The sequence below is a fragment of the Pseudorasbora parva genome, chromosome 5, assembly GCF_024679245.1.
Source record: "Pseudorasbora parva isolate DD20220531a chromosome 5, ASM2467924v1, whole genome shotgun sequence".
Classification (NCBI taxonomy): domain Eukaryota; kingdom Metazoa; phylum Chordata; class Actinopteri; order Cypriniformes; family Gobionidae; genus Pseudorasbora; species Pseudorasbora parva.
The window spans coordinates 34,629,288-34,643,587 of NC_090176.1; the positions used below are offsets into that span (position 1 = coordinate 34,629,288).

Genomic DNA, 14,300 nt, shown 5'->3' on the forward strand with positions numbered 1-14,300 from the left:
GGTCCCAGCAGCCGCGCCCATTCGCTCCGGTCCCAGTTCTCCCGAACCGCCGTGGTCTCAAATAGCTGCAAGAACAGCTCGATGTCGTCAAGGCCGGTTAACTTTGGCAGTATCTGGGTGGCGCGGACGCGCGGATCAGGCAGCGGAACGTGCTGGGCAGGGGCAAGGCGGAGAGCGGCGACTTCCTCTTCAACTTTTTGCTGGCGAGCCGCCAGATGCTCGGTGATCTGTTGCTGCCGCAGACTCACTTCGGTAAGGCATTTTAGCAGGTCATCCATGATGGGGGAGGAGCGCCGCTTTTTTCTCCGATCCAGTTGACTGCGGGGGTGAGAAAAAAAACAATGTCAGTGTTCAGGGGGTGGTTGGTGATCCTTCACGCTCTTGCCCGCATTCTCCACCAGTGTGGCAGGGTGAAGGATCACGCAACAATGGAATTGGTGCAAAGCCCCCAGAGGGTGGATTTATTAGTGTGAAACTTGACAGACGTGATGTGTTTAGGTGCAGGTGCGCTGTGAATGTCCTTCTTCCGGGTGCCCTGGTGCTAGCGGTGACGTGGGTGCGGCGAGGTGGCCGGAGCGTCACAGGCTGCAGTCTGGGTGAGAGAGAGAGAGACAGGTTAGCGTATTGCTGCATGGAGATCGTGCTCAAACTGGTGTCCCAGAGTCGAGGCTTTTAAGCCCGGGCCTGATGGCCTGCAGCTGTGACGATCCGGCCCGTGCTGATCGTGTGCAGGTGTTTTCCATCAATTGCCAGGGCGACGCTGATGAGAGCTCGGGAGACTTGTCACAATATATATATATATATATATATATATATATATATATATATATATATATAATATATTCTGTGATGCAAAGCGGAATTTTCAGGATCGTTACTCCAGTCTTCAGTGTCACATGACATCCAGTCTATCAGATGATCCTTCAGAAATCATTCTAATATTCTGATTTATTATGAGTGTTGGAAACAGTTCTGCTGCCTAAAATATATGATGAATAAAAGGTTCAAAAGAACTGCATTTATTCAAAATAAAATAAAAATTCAAATAATATAAATCTCCTTTACTCTCAATTTTTATCAATTTAACACATCCTTGCTGAATTAAATTATTGATTTATTTCAACCAAAAAAAAAAATACTGACCCCAAATTACTGACCAGTAGTGTATATTGTTGTTACAAAAGATTTCTATTTTTAAAACATTTGCTGCTTGTTTTTTTTGTTTGTTTGTTTGTTTGTTTTTTACTTTTTATTCATCAGAGTATTATAAAGTATCACGGGTTATGAAAAAAATATTAAGCAGCAGAACTGTTTCCAACTTTGAAAATGAATCATCATATTAGAATGATTTCTGAAGGATCATGTGACACTGAAGACTGGAGGAATGATACTGAAAATTCAGCTTTGGGGTTCTCAAAGATTGTATTAGTACATTTAGCAAACATGTAATTGTACATTGATTGCTAGTATGTTTTCATTTTATTTTGGTTAGATTATACCGGTATTTAATGTGACATTCATGAAAATTTGAACCCACAAATTATAGGCTATGCCCTGCTTAATGTGAAAAATGAGAACCTAAAAATACTACCTCTGATGTGCTCTTGTATTTTCCATCATTTGTATTGAACACAACACTCTCTGAACTCGCAGGGTAAGATGAAACCACAGGTCTTTTCAAAGCAATAATAACAATCTTTTCTATTAGTCTGTACAGAGGACTTGATCCCTGTAGTCAGGCCCGGGGAGAAATGGGACTGTATATCTTGGCATCTGCTCAAGAAAGCCATGACATTTTGAAACTAGCTTCATAAGACAGATGTCACAAAAACTTCTTTCTCCTGGAAATAGTGGACCTCTTCAATTAAACTACCTTGTCGCTGGGAATGTTGAGCTTTGATTTTTAATGCAAACATTTTCTAAAATCAAAGCGGGAGGGCACTTTAGCCGTGTAGATCTCATTATTATAGAGCTGGTCAGTCAGTCAGTGACACTAGCATATAGATGGTCTCGAAGCTAGCAGACATTGACTGAAAGCCACAAAACACTCATTCCTCCTGATCACCTCCATGTGTGTGTGTTGCAGGAGGTGTAGAGGATTCTTGTAGACGTTTGTTCGTCCATCAAAGCAGGGCTTCCTCTGCCAGTCGGCCCCAGGAGGCCCCTGGTGGCCCCCAGCATAGCCAATACACCAGCCCCCAAATCCCTCCAGCTCATTTCCCCCAACCAGCCAACCCAGCCCAAATCTGCAGTATTCAGCTACTCTGCATGAGCACTGAAAAGACCTGAAAGAAGCCACAATGTCTTAACTAGGTAGAGGAAGGGAGGGAGGCTGAGAGATGGAGGGGGGCCCTAGTCTGTTGCTCACAGTTAGTTTAGGCTAGAAGCAGGAAGTTTTTAACTAGTGGTTTTAATTAGCGCTCATATACTTCCCGGGCCGCTCAATGTTTCTTCCCTTTTTAATTGCTGACAGGTGCTCATATTTCTCTCTTTTATTCTTGTTAACTACTATTTTATCTATTTCTCCCAAAAAAATTCCATCCATAGAGTAGACCATAACCAACACAGCTAACGAACGTGTGTTTATATATATATATATATATATATATATATATATATATATATATATATATATATATATATATATATATTATTAAACACACAAGTTAGTTAGCTGTGTTGGTTATGGTCTACTCTATGGATGGCAATATATATATATATATATATATATATATATATATATATATATATATATATATATATATATATATATATATATATATATATATATATATATATATATATATATATATATATAAATAATCTCTGAATCATTTTTGGTTTGAGTAATATATATTAGTCAAACCAAAAGTTATTCAGACACGAGATCATTTTTTACAAAAAACAATACAGCCCCTACAAATATGTCAGATTGAGTATTACAGTGTGTGAATGCATTAAAAAGTGCACACATATGTGGCGGGGGTTAGAACATGCTCTCCACATGCTTTGCACACGGTCGAGCTCATAGCCGCAGCAGGATACGGGAGATTGTGAGCGGAGAGGAAGTCATGTAGCACTGACCTGACATGGGCCCACTGCTTTGAAAGTGGCGTGAGACAAACATGAAAGGAGAGGGTGTTTCTATCTTTCTCTCTTTTTGCTGTCTCTCACAGCTCTGAACAGTTAAGATACATTATCATACTTGGTCATACAGAATCCTTACCATAATTGACCATGTGAACATGTGGTCAATGTAGTTTCTGTAAAAATACCAGTTACTACAATTTTTGTTGCCATAATATATTTTTGTGGTATCGATATTGGTAATACGATACTGGTATTAGTGACAACTGTCCTAAAAAAATGTAATATGCAGAAGTCATTTGTTGGTTAATTCCTTCTAAAATGTGAACTGTGATTAGGAACGTGGTTCTGTAGCGATATTGGTCTGTTTGTTTGTGCTGTCTGACACAGCAACATTGAGTCAACCAATGGCATTAGTTATGGGCGGGACTACATGTTTGACCAATCAATGGCAGACCAACCTTTTTCATTACATTTACAACAACTGATTATTTCAATGTTTAATTTGTGCAATTTTTACGTTATTTTTGGCCTACATCATTAACAATAACTTATGGGTTGCTTTTGTGAATGAAATCTGGGCGCATCGCAACTTTCACAAGTTAAAGAAAATAACTTCATACGGAATATGCATTATATTTCAAACAGCATAATTTTGATGCTTTTACAAAGTTAGTAGTTTTTAAAATTTGACATTTACAGAGTATTTTAGTTTGAATAATCCAATGGTGTTGCTTGTAGCGTGTTTTGCCTTTTACGTTTATTTTTTGACTACTGTAAAATAATCATCAGCTTTTAACTAAGCATGAAATATCTCTTTTTCCCGTATGTATGTGTTTGTGTCTGGGATGAGCAGTCAGTGAGTGTCTAATCCAACACACAACACAAAGTCGTACCACTACAAGCCTGATTATCTTTCTCTCCTCCTCCTCTTCTTCTTGTCCCGGCGGCCGGCCCTAAATCCCTCTGTTGTTTATTTTCTTTCCCTTTTTCACGTAGATGAGCAGAGGAACCTCCAGACTGATTTGTTGCTAAAAGATGGACTTACTTGTTTCCTTTTGTGTGAAAATCTTCTACTCTCCCTTTCTATCCTCTCTCTCTGTGCTTGTTTGACTGACAAGGCTTATTGGACTATAACAGGCGTAACTCTCCCCCCCTCCTCCTTTTGTCCACAGACAATTCTCCCACAGATTCGGAGCTGTGTGCATTCTTTGGCCGCCACACCGCTGAGTCCTGAAAGGAACCAGCTCGAGTCCCGTCCCTCCCTGTCCGCTCCTTATTCCCCCCCTCCACCACCACCACCACACGGTGAAATGAGCACTTCAGCAGGCCGGAAACATTTAATCTGGCCCTCTTTTGAAGAGAATTAATTGAAACTTATCCACTTGCCGCCTTTTTCGCTCTGGCGGCTTCCTCGCCCCGGAATCACTGCCTCGTTTCCATCCGGATCATGGCGGATGGGGCCTCTGTGGCACTTGTTGTTGAGAAGTGTGGGTTTTCACTAGCGACCCATAGCGATGGGAAAAGCTTGTCACCTGAGAGTGGTATTAGTGTTCGCACAAGTGCAGTGTAAATATTGAAAGGGCAGATCGATCCCGTTACTTCAGCGCCACTAAAGCACACCTGTAATTTGTCGTCACTTGTCGACGTCCTAATGGCGCCTCTCCGTTAAAGGCGCGTGACAGGACTGAGCTTTTAATTTTACTGAGGGCTATAAATGCTTAATTTTGCTGCCAAGTGGCTATTATTTTGCTCAAAAATACAGGGCCGTCGAAGAGGGCAGTGTGGCGTCTGATAAAAGAGACAGGGAGGAAGTGGAAGGGCCGCCAAACAAGCCCTACCCTCTCCCTCCCTTTTCCCCGGTCGAGGGGAATATTATGCTAAGCCGTTGGCGTTTTTATGTTGCCATAGCAGCATTACTCCTGCAGGGTTGTGACCTCAGATGATTACAGTACAAAGCTTATTGGGTCTTGAAAACCCCTTTGAAGATGAAAAGTCTTTGATGGTTTATATTTATGCAAATCTCTCAGATATGATTTATCCTACTGAGATTGAATGGGGAGATGATTAAAATTCCCCCATTAGAAAAAAATCCCTCAATGAAGGCATATTCTTTGAGCTAATAAAACAAGTGTGTGTGGGATATTTTAGCCTTTATTTGGAAAACTAGCCTTGACGTACCTGAGGTTATTTTAATCTGCTGTCCCCAATGTGTGAAAGAGAGACGGAACGGGGGACAGGGAATTACACTTTTCTGCTTTGAGTTTTTTTTTTCCCCTTTCTCTTCCCTTCCCCCCTCCTTTTATTTTTGTACAGGCTTTAAAAGAAAATATCTGACAGAGGGAGCTTTTGTGTGTTTCCAGATGATAGATTTTGGAATTTGGGCAACCCCACTGGCAGTCCACAGCTAGCTGTGAACTGGTCTGTTGGAAAAAATCGGAATGCTTTGGTCTTCAAAGCACCAAACTTCATTTTAAAGCCTTCTTAGGTAAGCTCAAATATTAGCGGGGAAAATGAATAGCGCGGAGAAGTGTCGTATCACACGTCGCAAGTCTCACGAGTCTGTCCGCCGGGGGAAGCCGAGGTTCTGCATAAAACTGAAATGAAATGCACTCCCAGACAGCTCAAATCTCATCCCTTCCCTTTTCATATTCAGCGCTCCTTTCTTTGTAAATTCAGACAGGAACCTGTAGTATATCTCGAGGGCCCCTGTGAAACAGGAGTTGTCCAAAGACTGTGTGAATCCTGTCAAGGTTTTGAAGCAATATTTCTTTATTCTTCTTCTTTCTTTCAAAACCCTGAGTCAGAAGGTTTTTTTTTCTTTTTAATTAGGCTTGGCTTTCGAGTAATGTCGTCTGTTTAAACAGTTTTTGACTGCGCGCGTTTGTTTCAGTTTGTTGACAGGTTTCAGCGGTACTTAAAAGGCAGAGAGCTTGAGGAACCCATCCGCTTGGTCACCTTTGTGGAAACTGCTGTGGGTCTGCTGAATTTCAAGGTAAATAACACCTTATATTTTGAGTTGTACATTTAAAAAAACGCCCCTATCAGGAATCAAACAATGGTCAAAGTCATGTTTTTCTTTTTTTGTCTGCTTATAAAATATGCAGTTCCTTTTTTTCTTTTGATTATTTTTCTTTCCCCTTCCCCCAAACCCTCTGTTGTGCTGGCTAGACGGAATCCCAGAGCCAAGACAGAGAAATATTGCAGAGTCACAGCAAGAAGTGAAATTAATTTGGAACCCAACAAAAGCATTCAAGAAATTCCATCTGCTCTGTGCCTGACACGGTCATATCACATTCCAGACTGTCTCTCACTAGTCCTGGTTCTGGGGTTAGTTGCAGCCTTGGACGGTCTTCACAGATTTCTAGATTTCTCCATCCACAGGGACAGAGACGGACCATTAATTGTGTGTGTGTGTGTGTGTGTGTGTGTGTGTGTGTGTCTTTTTTTAAATATCTGATATAGTTCCATTTCTAAACACAATATAAAGAACAGAGGCATGGACCGTGATTAAGGGAGTATTGGTTGAAAATTAGAGTCGTTTGACTTGGTGACTTGATTGAGTGCCAAAGTGCACACACACACACACACACACACACACACACACACACACATTCACACAGCTCTATATTTTCTCTTGAAGGCAGTATGTGAAGCACTTCGAGATCTTGGACCAAAGGCAGGTCTTCATCATGACGGCGTTGTCTTTGGGTCAGATGACTTCTGTGCCAGCATAGGTCTGCTATTTTTTTAATCTCACCAATTTTCCACTTTCTTTTTTGCTTTGTTTTTTGACAGCACCACAAATAATAATAATAATGTCATGTAAAATATGAAATTAAACTATAATATGTCATTAATACCCCTTCAAACTGCACATTATTTATCTGTTATATGATGCTTGTTTTTGTTTTTTTATCATGTTTTTGATCTCTTTTAACTGTTAGGAGCCACACGCACTAAAGATGCTAAAGAACTCCTGTACGCTCGGCAGAAAGTGGTGGTCACCACCAAAGCCTTCGGTCTCCAGGCGATCGACCTTGTTTACATCGACTATCAGGATGTGGAAGGACTGAGGCAGCAGGCCAGAGAGGGCGCGCTCATGGGCTTCACTGGTATGCTGACTACATTACTTTTTTTTTTCTGTTCACTTGCTGTATTGCATCCTGGCCTGGTCCTCCTTTAAGTGAGTCTTGGACTTAATTGTAATGATCTTAATAAAAATTCATTGCACTAACACATGTATAATAACATATAGAGCATATACTTACAGAACTAAGTAAACATTTCTGTTGCACAAGCAAAACAAGTAAGAGAACCAATTATTGTGATTAGCATCATATTATTCTGGTCTTAAAGGAATATTCCAGGTTAGCGATGGATAGAGCACAGCTTGTATTTAACCTGCAAAAATCCTTAAAATATCTCACAAATATTGTGTGGTAAATATGAATGAAATTTCATAAATTATATATTTTATCCTCTGGAGATTAGTGGGTTGTTTTTACTATTTCTCTCCCTCTACATCTCATATTGTATCGGACATCTACCTTATTAGTGCTGACATTATTGTTTGTTGTTAAATTTGAATACTTTCTGGCATCTATTTTATAATTGTGTTGTTTGTCATTTATATAATGCTCCCCATATTGTATTGGTGATTGTATTCATTACCTGTTTTTTTTTTAATTTCCTACGTAAAAAAAATTGTCAAGAGAGCTACTGCCATGTGTTTGTCAGTGTGCGCATGCGTGAATCTGCATGTGTTATATGCGAGTGTGTTTGTGGGAGATAGACGTATGTTCGCAGCTTAGCGATGTGTGGGTTTGTAGCCAGGCAACGTGTGTGTGTGTGTGTGTGTGTGTGTGTGTGTGTGTGTGTGTGTGTGTGTGTGTGTGTGTGTGTGTGTGTGTGTGTGTGTGTGTGTGTGTGTGTGTGTGTGTGTGTGTGTGTGTGTGTGTGTGTGTGTGTGTGTGTGTGTGGAGTCCTGGTGAGCGGGTAACTGGCCACGGGAGGCCAGACACAGCCCTCCTCTGAGCCTCCGCTAATGAATATGTAATTGCTGTTTGCAGAATACACACTGTTCTCCCTGCACATCTCTGCATACACTAGCACTGCCATTCCTCCAGAACACAGCCCTCCTCTGCTAAAGAACACTCACTTTTCTCTTATTTTACTTGAGCCATTTGTTGACATTTTTAAAAAAATTCATCAAAATCAAAATTCCTCTGAAATTCTATATAAAACGTGTAATCGCTGATTTTTATTTAAGCCACCATTTTATTATCATTTTATTATCTTTCAACTCAAAAAAAAAAAAATGTTTTTAGTACAGAAAAGAATTAGGAAAATTCATTGAATAGCATTAACAAACATTATTTAAAAAAACAGTCACCAAAAATTCCATTATATTTTTACTACTGTAAAATCATAATTATTATTGGATTACCTTCAAACTATGCAAAAGACTTTTGAGATATTTTACTTTTTTTTCTTGTTGTAATGGATAGTGCAATAAATGACCAAATTTTTACTTGTCTTTTTTTTTTTTTTTTTTGTATTTTGGCAGAAACTGTGGTTGGTTACCATACTAAAATTAAGGAATGCAAATATTCACGTGAGCCAGCTGAATTATTTACTTTTTGATAATTATTTTCCGGTTTGTGGTGTCCCAGGATATCCATCAGGGTGCCACTGCAAGGTTGGTTGTTTTTATTTCCCCAGCAGCCAGCCTGCGGGTTGATCATGCCATGTTGCAGCCCATCAGCCGGGCGCTCTGTTCAGCAGCCTGTCATTAGGCAGGTGGGGTCGGGTTTGATGACTCTCTTCTGCCTCTCGAGCGAGTCTGAATTGGAGCGGCTCCTCGTGTAGCGTGTGCTGAGCTCACCGCCGTTCTGTTTGCCACTGCTAGTCTGAGGACCCTGTGTGAGGAGGCCTACAGTAACACTGTTTACAGTTTACACCCTCAGTGTGAAGTGTGTGTCGGTGAGTGTGTGTTTATCCGTAGGCAGTTGAGATTGCATGCAGATAAATGTAGTTCGGCCAATTTTTGTTCTTCTTTTGCAATAAACTTGCACGTGCAAATCTATTACTATAATGTCATGCAAATACAATAATTCGGGTCTTAGAATGCTTTTAATTAATACAAATGTGAGATCACACCTTTTTGTAGTTTGAAAATCTATCAGTTATTTGTTTTAAATTAGAAAATTGTAGATTTAGGTTTAGGAAAATTTAAATCAGAAAATGAATTCTTAGAAATAGCATGGTAGACTTATTTAAAATATTTTCTAATAATTAATCAGGCATTTTATCTACCATGAGAAACAGTTTTTACAACATAGGAAATATATTCCTTTAAAAAATAATAAACAGGCAAAATACTCAAATGTTCAATAGACAAGCAGATAAATCTGGTACAAAACAGAAAGGCCAAAAAGTTACAAATTAAGATGAGTCTTACCATACATTTTGTCCTCTCCTCTTGTATGTATTACTGCACACATTTTGTCTAAGCATTATAACTCCCCACCTATGACTTTGGCCATTGTTTATGTCTTTAGGAGGATTACCGAGTCATAACTACTCAGATATGGTTTTGTGTAATGAATAAGAATCTCCTTATTCATATACTCTTATACTGATCTCTTTTTACTGATCTCCTAAAATGAAAGAAAATATAAAGGTTATATATTAATTAAGATAATTCAAAATAAAATAGGATTTTCCTTCTTTCTTATATTCACATTTATCCTTTTCTGTTGTTGTTTTTCTGCCTTTTTCATAGATTCTATCCTTCTAAGTAAGATTTTGAGAATCATCTAACAGTGGCACTCTGCTAAATGGTAGTGAGCCAACCAGACATACTCAAAACAGATGGCACCCTGTGATTGGCAGAATGGCATTGGGGAACATTAATGATGCACTGCAGCCGGCCAATGGCGGCACGGCGTAAGGGCTCACCATGCCCCCTTTGCTCACTCTGTCACTAGCTGGCTCAGAACAGACAGCTCCTGAACAGGTGGCAGTCTGGGGAAGGGGCATATTTTGTTGATGTGAGGGAACGACCCCCTGCCAGTCTTTTCTGGGATGGGCGTCACAAACATGGACCTTGAGCCTCAGCTTTAGGGTGTTGATCCAACAGGCCGTCTCCTCCAGAGCAGCAGAGGGACAGTACAAACACACACACACACACACACACTGGTGATTCTTCCTTCTGCAGCACTGTTGGCTCAATAAGAAAACGCAGTCACCAAGCTGGTTTGGTTTATTTACATTGAAGCGCATGCTTAGCTGTCATTGGTTAACCTGACGCCTCGTTCTCTCCCAGCTGCATCATCAGATTGTGCCTTACCTTGCAGTATTTGGCTACGGCAATGTGTAAAAGATGCAAAAAGTAACACCTGTGCCGTTGCAAGACCGTGTTAACATATGACTGACATTATGCTGCAATATGTAACATTGTGTGCTAAATTATGTGGGAACTCAATGGATAACACATGGCAGAGGGGTTAACTGGGGAAAGACCCACAGATGGAGCTAATGGTTTTCTCATGTATTAAATTCAATGGCTGTCAGCTAGATACCTTTCCGTTTTTGTTTTTAAGAGATGAGCTGAAGCAGTACGTAGCGGTTATTTCTCAAATGAAGTCTCATTGCTTAGTGGTTTGATCTGGAAAAAATGTCCTTGATTATTATGGCGGGGTACTGGACAGATGTTATTTTTGAGAATAAGGTTTCAGCCGTCATGACTGTAATCCGTTTTAGCTTCTTAGCCGATGGTGCAAAGTAGGGTGGAAAAGGAAATGTGTATTTGAAAATGGCACCTACACTGTCAATGAAGCAACCTTGTTTGTTTTTGTTTTTTTTTTTGTTTTTACAAAGGCCCTATAATTATTTTTATTTTATTTATTTTTTTATTCCTTTTTATTTTATTTTATTTTGTATTGTATTATATTGTTGATGTTATTTTCTTTCTAAAAACCCATTCTATTTATTAATATTTTACAAACAACACATTATTAATCATAGAAATATATTTTTAAAAAAATTGAAACCAACTAGAATACATTTGTATTGATCAAATGCTCGCAAAGCATGTTTTGTAGAGGTAGATTTAGTAAGTGCATGGATTTCTTACTTCACATTATGGATCATTTCATCCATTCCGTTTTTTCAACTCCGCATTGGATCATTAACACACTAGCTGATGCTGCTGTCCTTGACATCTATATCTATGTGTAGTGTGTGTATGTATGAAGTGTGTTGAGGTGACTGTGCATGTGTGGGGCTCTCACACAGGCCTGTAATAAAAACAGCAAGCGAAGTCTCTCGGAGGCTGCATCAGATTGGAGTGTAACTAAGCGTGCAGTAAAGTTTCAGTGTTCAGCGGGGCACAAGGCGAAAATCGGGATGACACCCATAATTCATAGCATCCTCTGTCCCTGCTGTGTCCCTTAAATTCATTCTTGGTCAGGGAGCTGTACTGGAGAAAGAAGAGCAAATACCTACCAATGCCTTGTGGAGAAATAATCCTAGATGATGTTTTTTCTTCTTCTATTTTTACAGAATAGCACTACTTCCTGTAGTGTGGTTTGCGGGTGGGCATAGTGCACTCAAAATAGAAATAAAAAGTACACCTAAATAAATGGATGTTTATACAGGTCGACCAGTCAAATACTACTCATTCCTACTATCAGTTGTGGAATGAATTGGCATGTACATTATGATAGGTGGTTAAAGAAATAAGTAATATTTTATTAATATTATAAATGTTACTGATGAGTGTTGAGGATTTCAATTGATTTATTTATTCATTCGGAGACATGGCCGTTAAATATGTTATTCTCTTTGGAATATTTATTTACTGTTTATGTTGTTAGTGACTCTTTCTTTTTTTGCTCTTCCTAGGAAAACAAGTAATTCACCCCAACCAGATCAAGGCCGTTCAAGAAGAATTTGCCCCCAGTCCCGAGAGAATCAAGTGGGCCACGGAGCTGATCGCTGCATTCGAGGAGCATCAGAAGTTGGGAAAGGTGCACATTCAGTAGTCCCTGTGTTTCCACACAGAGATCTGTATTATTTTCCAGCCTGATATAGCGTCCTCCATGACTCATGCTGCACTGTAGCTTTTGTCTGAGAAAATCAAATGAGGTGTTGAATATTATAGTTCCTAATTTAGTGCATCATTGAGTCCTGCGTTTTCTGCTCGGTAGGGCTGCGCGTGTCTGAGATGTGCTAGTAATGTACAATCTGCCAGTAATTCTTACGCTAAGGATGGCCTGGGGGGTGCATCAGCGACACTCTCCCCATTCGGCTCTTTGCTCACAAACTGAGATTCCGGGACACAGTTGCTCGATTTATTTTGTTTTCCTGTATTTTTTTTTTTTTTCCTTCGGTGCCCTCTTCAATCTCCTTGCAGATTTGTTACAGAAAAAGTTTGCAAAATACCCACCTGAGGTTTCTACAACTCAACAAGTCATTTTTAGACTCTACCAGCATAACATTATATTTAGTATCCAGCTTAACTGCAGATTTAGTTTCTTTGGATACATATGTCATTTAATTATCGAAACTCTTTCTTCTTAAGAGGTTATGACTGGGTAGGCTGATTGAAATATCCGGCTCAGTCCAGTGGTGCAGTGAATAGGAGTATCTGGCATACAAATCCACCTCTAATTCCTGCAGCTGTCAAGAATATCTCCATTTTCATTCTCATGCTCCTTCTGTATTCCTTCTCTAGTGCTTACCAACAAACTTTGGAGCTAACATAAAGATACTGGTTCCCTACAATAAACACAATTAACACAAGCATTTAAATTAATCCTCCCTTTGAAACGTATATATATTATATATGTGTCCTCTTTCCTTGGATTTCTCTCCAGGGGATTAATGAATAACCATCCTATTCTTCTTTGTAGTCCTATATATGCATTCCATTAAAGCTGTGTCGTAGGATATGATCTTCAAGACAATATCTACTTTTATTTTTATTCAACCAGTGTTCTGTTCTCTTCTCTTCTCCTCAGGGGGCTTTCACCTTTCATGGCAGTATGATTGACATGCCATCTCTGAAGCAGGCTCAGAACATTGTCACAATGGCTTCAACTGTTCAGGGAAAGTGAGCCAAATCTGGGTTCCTCAGACATCAAACTCTGCATCATGCTGGCCGTATCGTGCACTTCGCGTCAAGAGCTAAAATTATCTGTGCATTGTTAAACTAGTAACAGGGATGATGTGCTATGTGATAAACTTAATTGTTAATTGATTGATTATTTTGTGTTCTGAAATGCTCACCCCTTGCTCGTCGCGTGTCAGGGTAGACGGTTGACCGCGGTAAAGGGTTGTGCGTGCCCAGTGAAAGGGCAAACAAACAGAGCTGCCCTGCCGTTGAGCTTCCATTCAGCCTGAAGGCTCCTCTAGGCCCCGGCACATCAAAGCGCTGTTTGCCAAGAAGCCGCCGTGAATTTACTAAAACCAACATCGAGAGAATGAGCCTGTGAGCCCGCTCTAAATTGTAGGCCTTTGTTTCAGGGGACTCAGCAAGCCAGTTTTTTTCTTCAAGACAAGGCTTGAATGTGTCTGCGGCCTGGCGTAAGCTCTGTGCGGTGTGCCACACGCTCACTCGCAAACACGTACACAAAGAGCTCCGCGAGGGCTCCCTCTATGTAAATATCAGCAGTTTTCCATGGCTTTGTTACCCGGTCAGTGGTTTCCGTCTCTCCATCCCGCTTCGGAGTCACCGTGAACATGGCCAAGACGTGCCGTCGTCTGTTTCACTAATGTTCCTTACACACACTTGTGACAAGAATGCCTCTTTTGAAATAAACCTTCAGCATGTCATTCCCAATGAATGACCATCCTTTTCACCCTTGAGGGCGATGTTGTTGTTTATGTGTTTTGTCATGAATACATCCTATAGTACACTATGTTCCCGCTCCTTCCTGCTGGTCTCCCACGAGCTGATGAGATATTTGGCAGAACTGTCTAGGGCGGATTTGTCTGGGATGGGGGTGGGGGGGAATGGTTGATGGTTCAGTTGGTCACTATGGTAATAAAGGCCTCTGTATAAAGCACAACTGAATATGGCGTGATCAATAGTGTCTGTAGCAAGCGACTCGGCCTGAGATCCGTGCCAGCCTGGGGACACAAACAGAAATATGGAAGCCGCTGCTGTGAGCGGCCCAAAGGGCCCGACAGTAAGCTGACGGCCT

At 40.4% G+C, this 14,300-nt stretch overlaps 1 protein-coding gene across 3 annotated transcripts in view; it reads left to right on the forward strand.

Moving 5' to 3' along the window:
* The window catches only part of clybl (citrate lyase beta like), a 185,196-nt gene extending 171,241 nt beyond the window's left edge, over nt 1-13,955 (forward strand). For all 3 annotated transcript variants that reach the window (XM_067443978.1, XM_067443980.1, XM_067443979.1), the window contains 5 exons: nt 5,981-6,082; nt 6,731-6,824; nt 7,035-7,202; nt 11,998-12,122; nt 13,116-13,955. In XM_067443978.1, the coding sequence (XP_067300079.1) occupies nt 5,981-6,082; nt 6,731-6,824; nt 7,035-7,202; nt 11,998-12,122; nt 13,116-13,211 (585 nt within the window). In that variant the 3' untranslated portion in view covers nt 13,212-13,955. The remainder of the gene's footprint in view (nt 1-5,980; nt 6,083-6,730; nt 6,825-7,034; nt 7,203-11,997; nt 12,123-13,115) is intronic.
* Nucleotides 13,956-14,300: the final 345 nt, after the last annotated feature.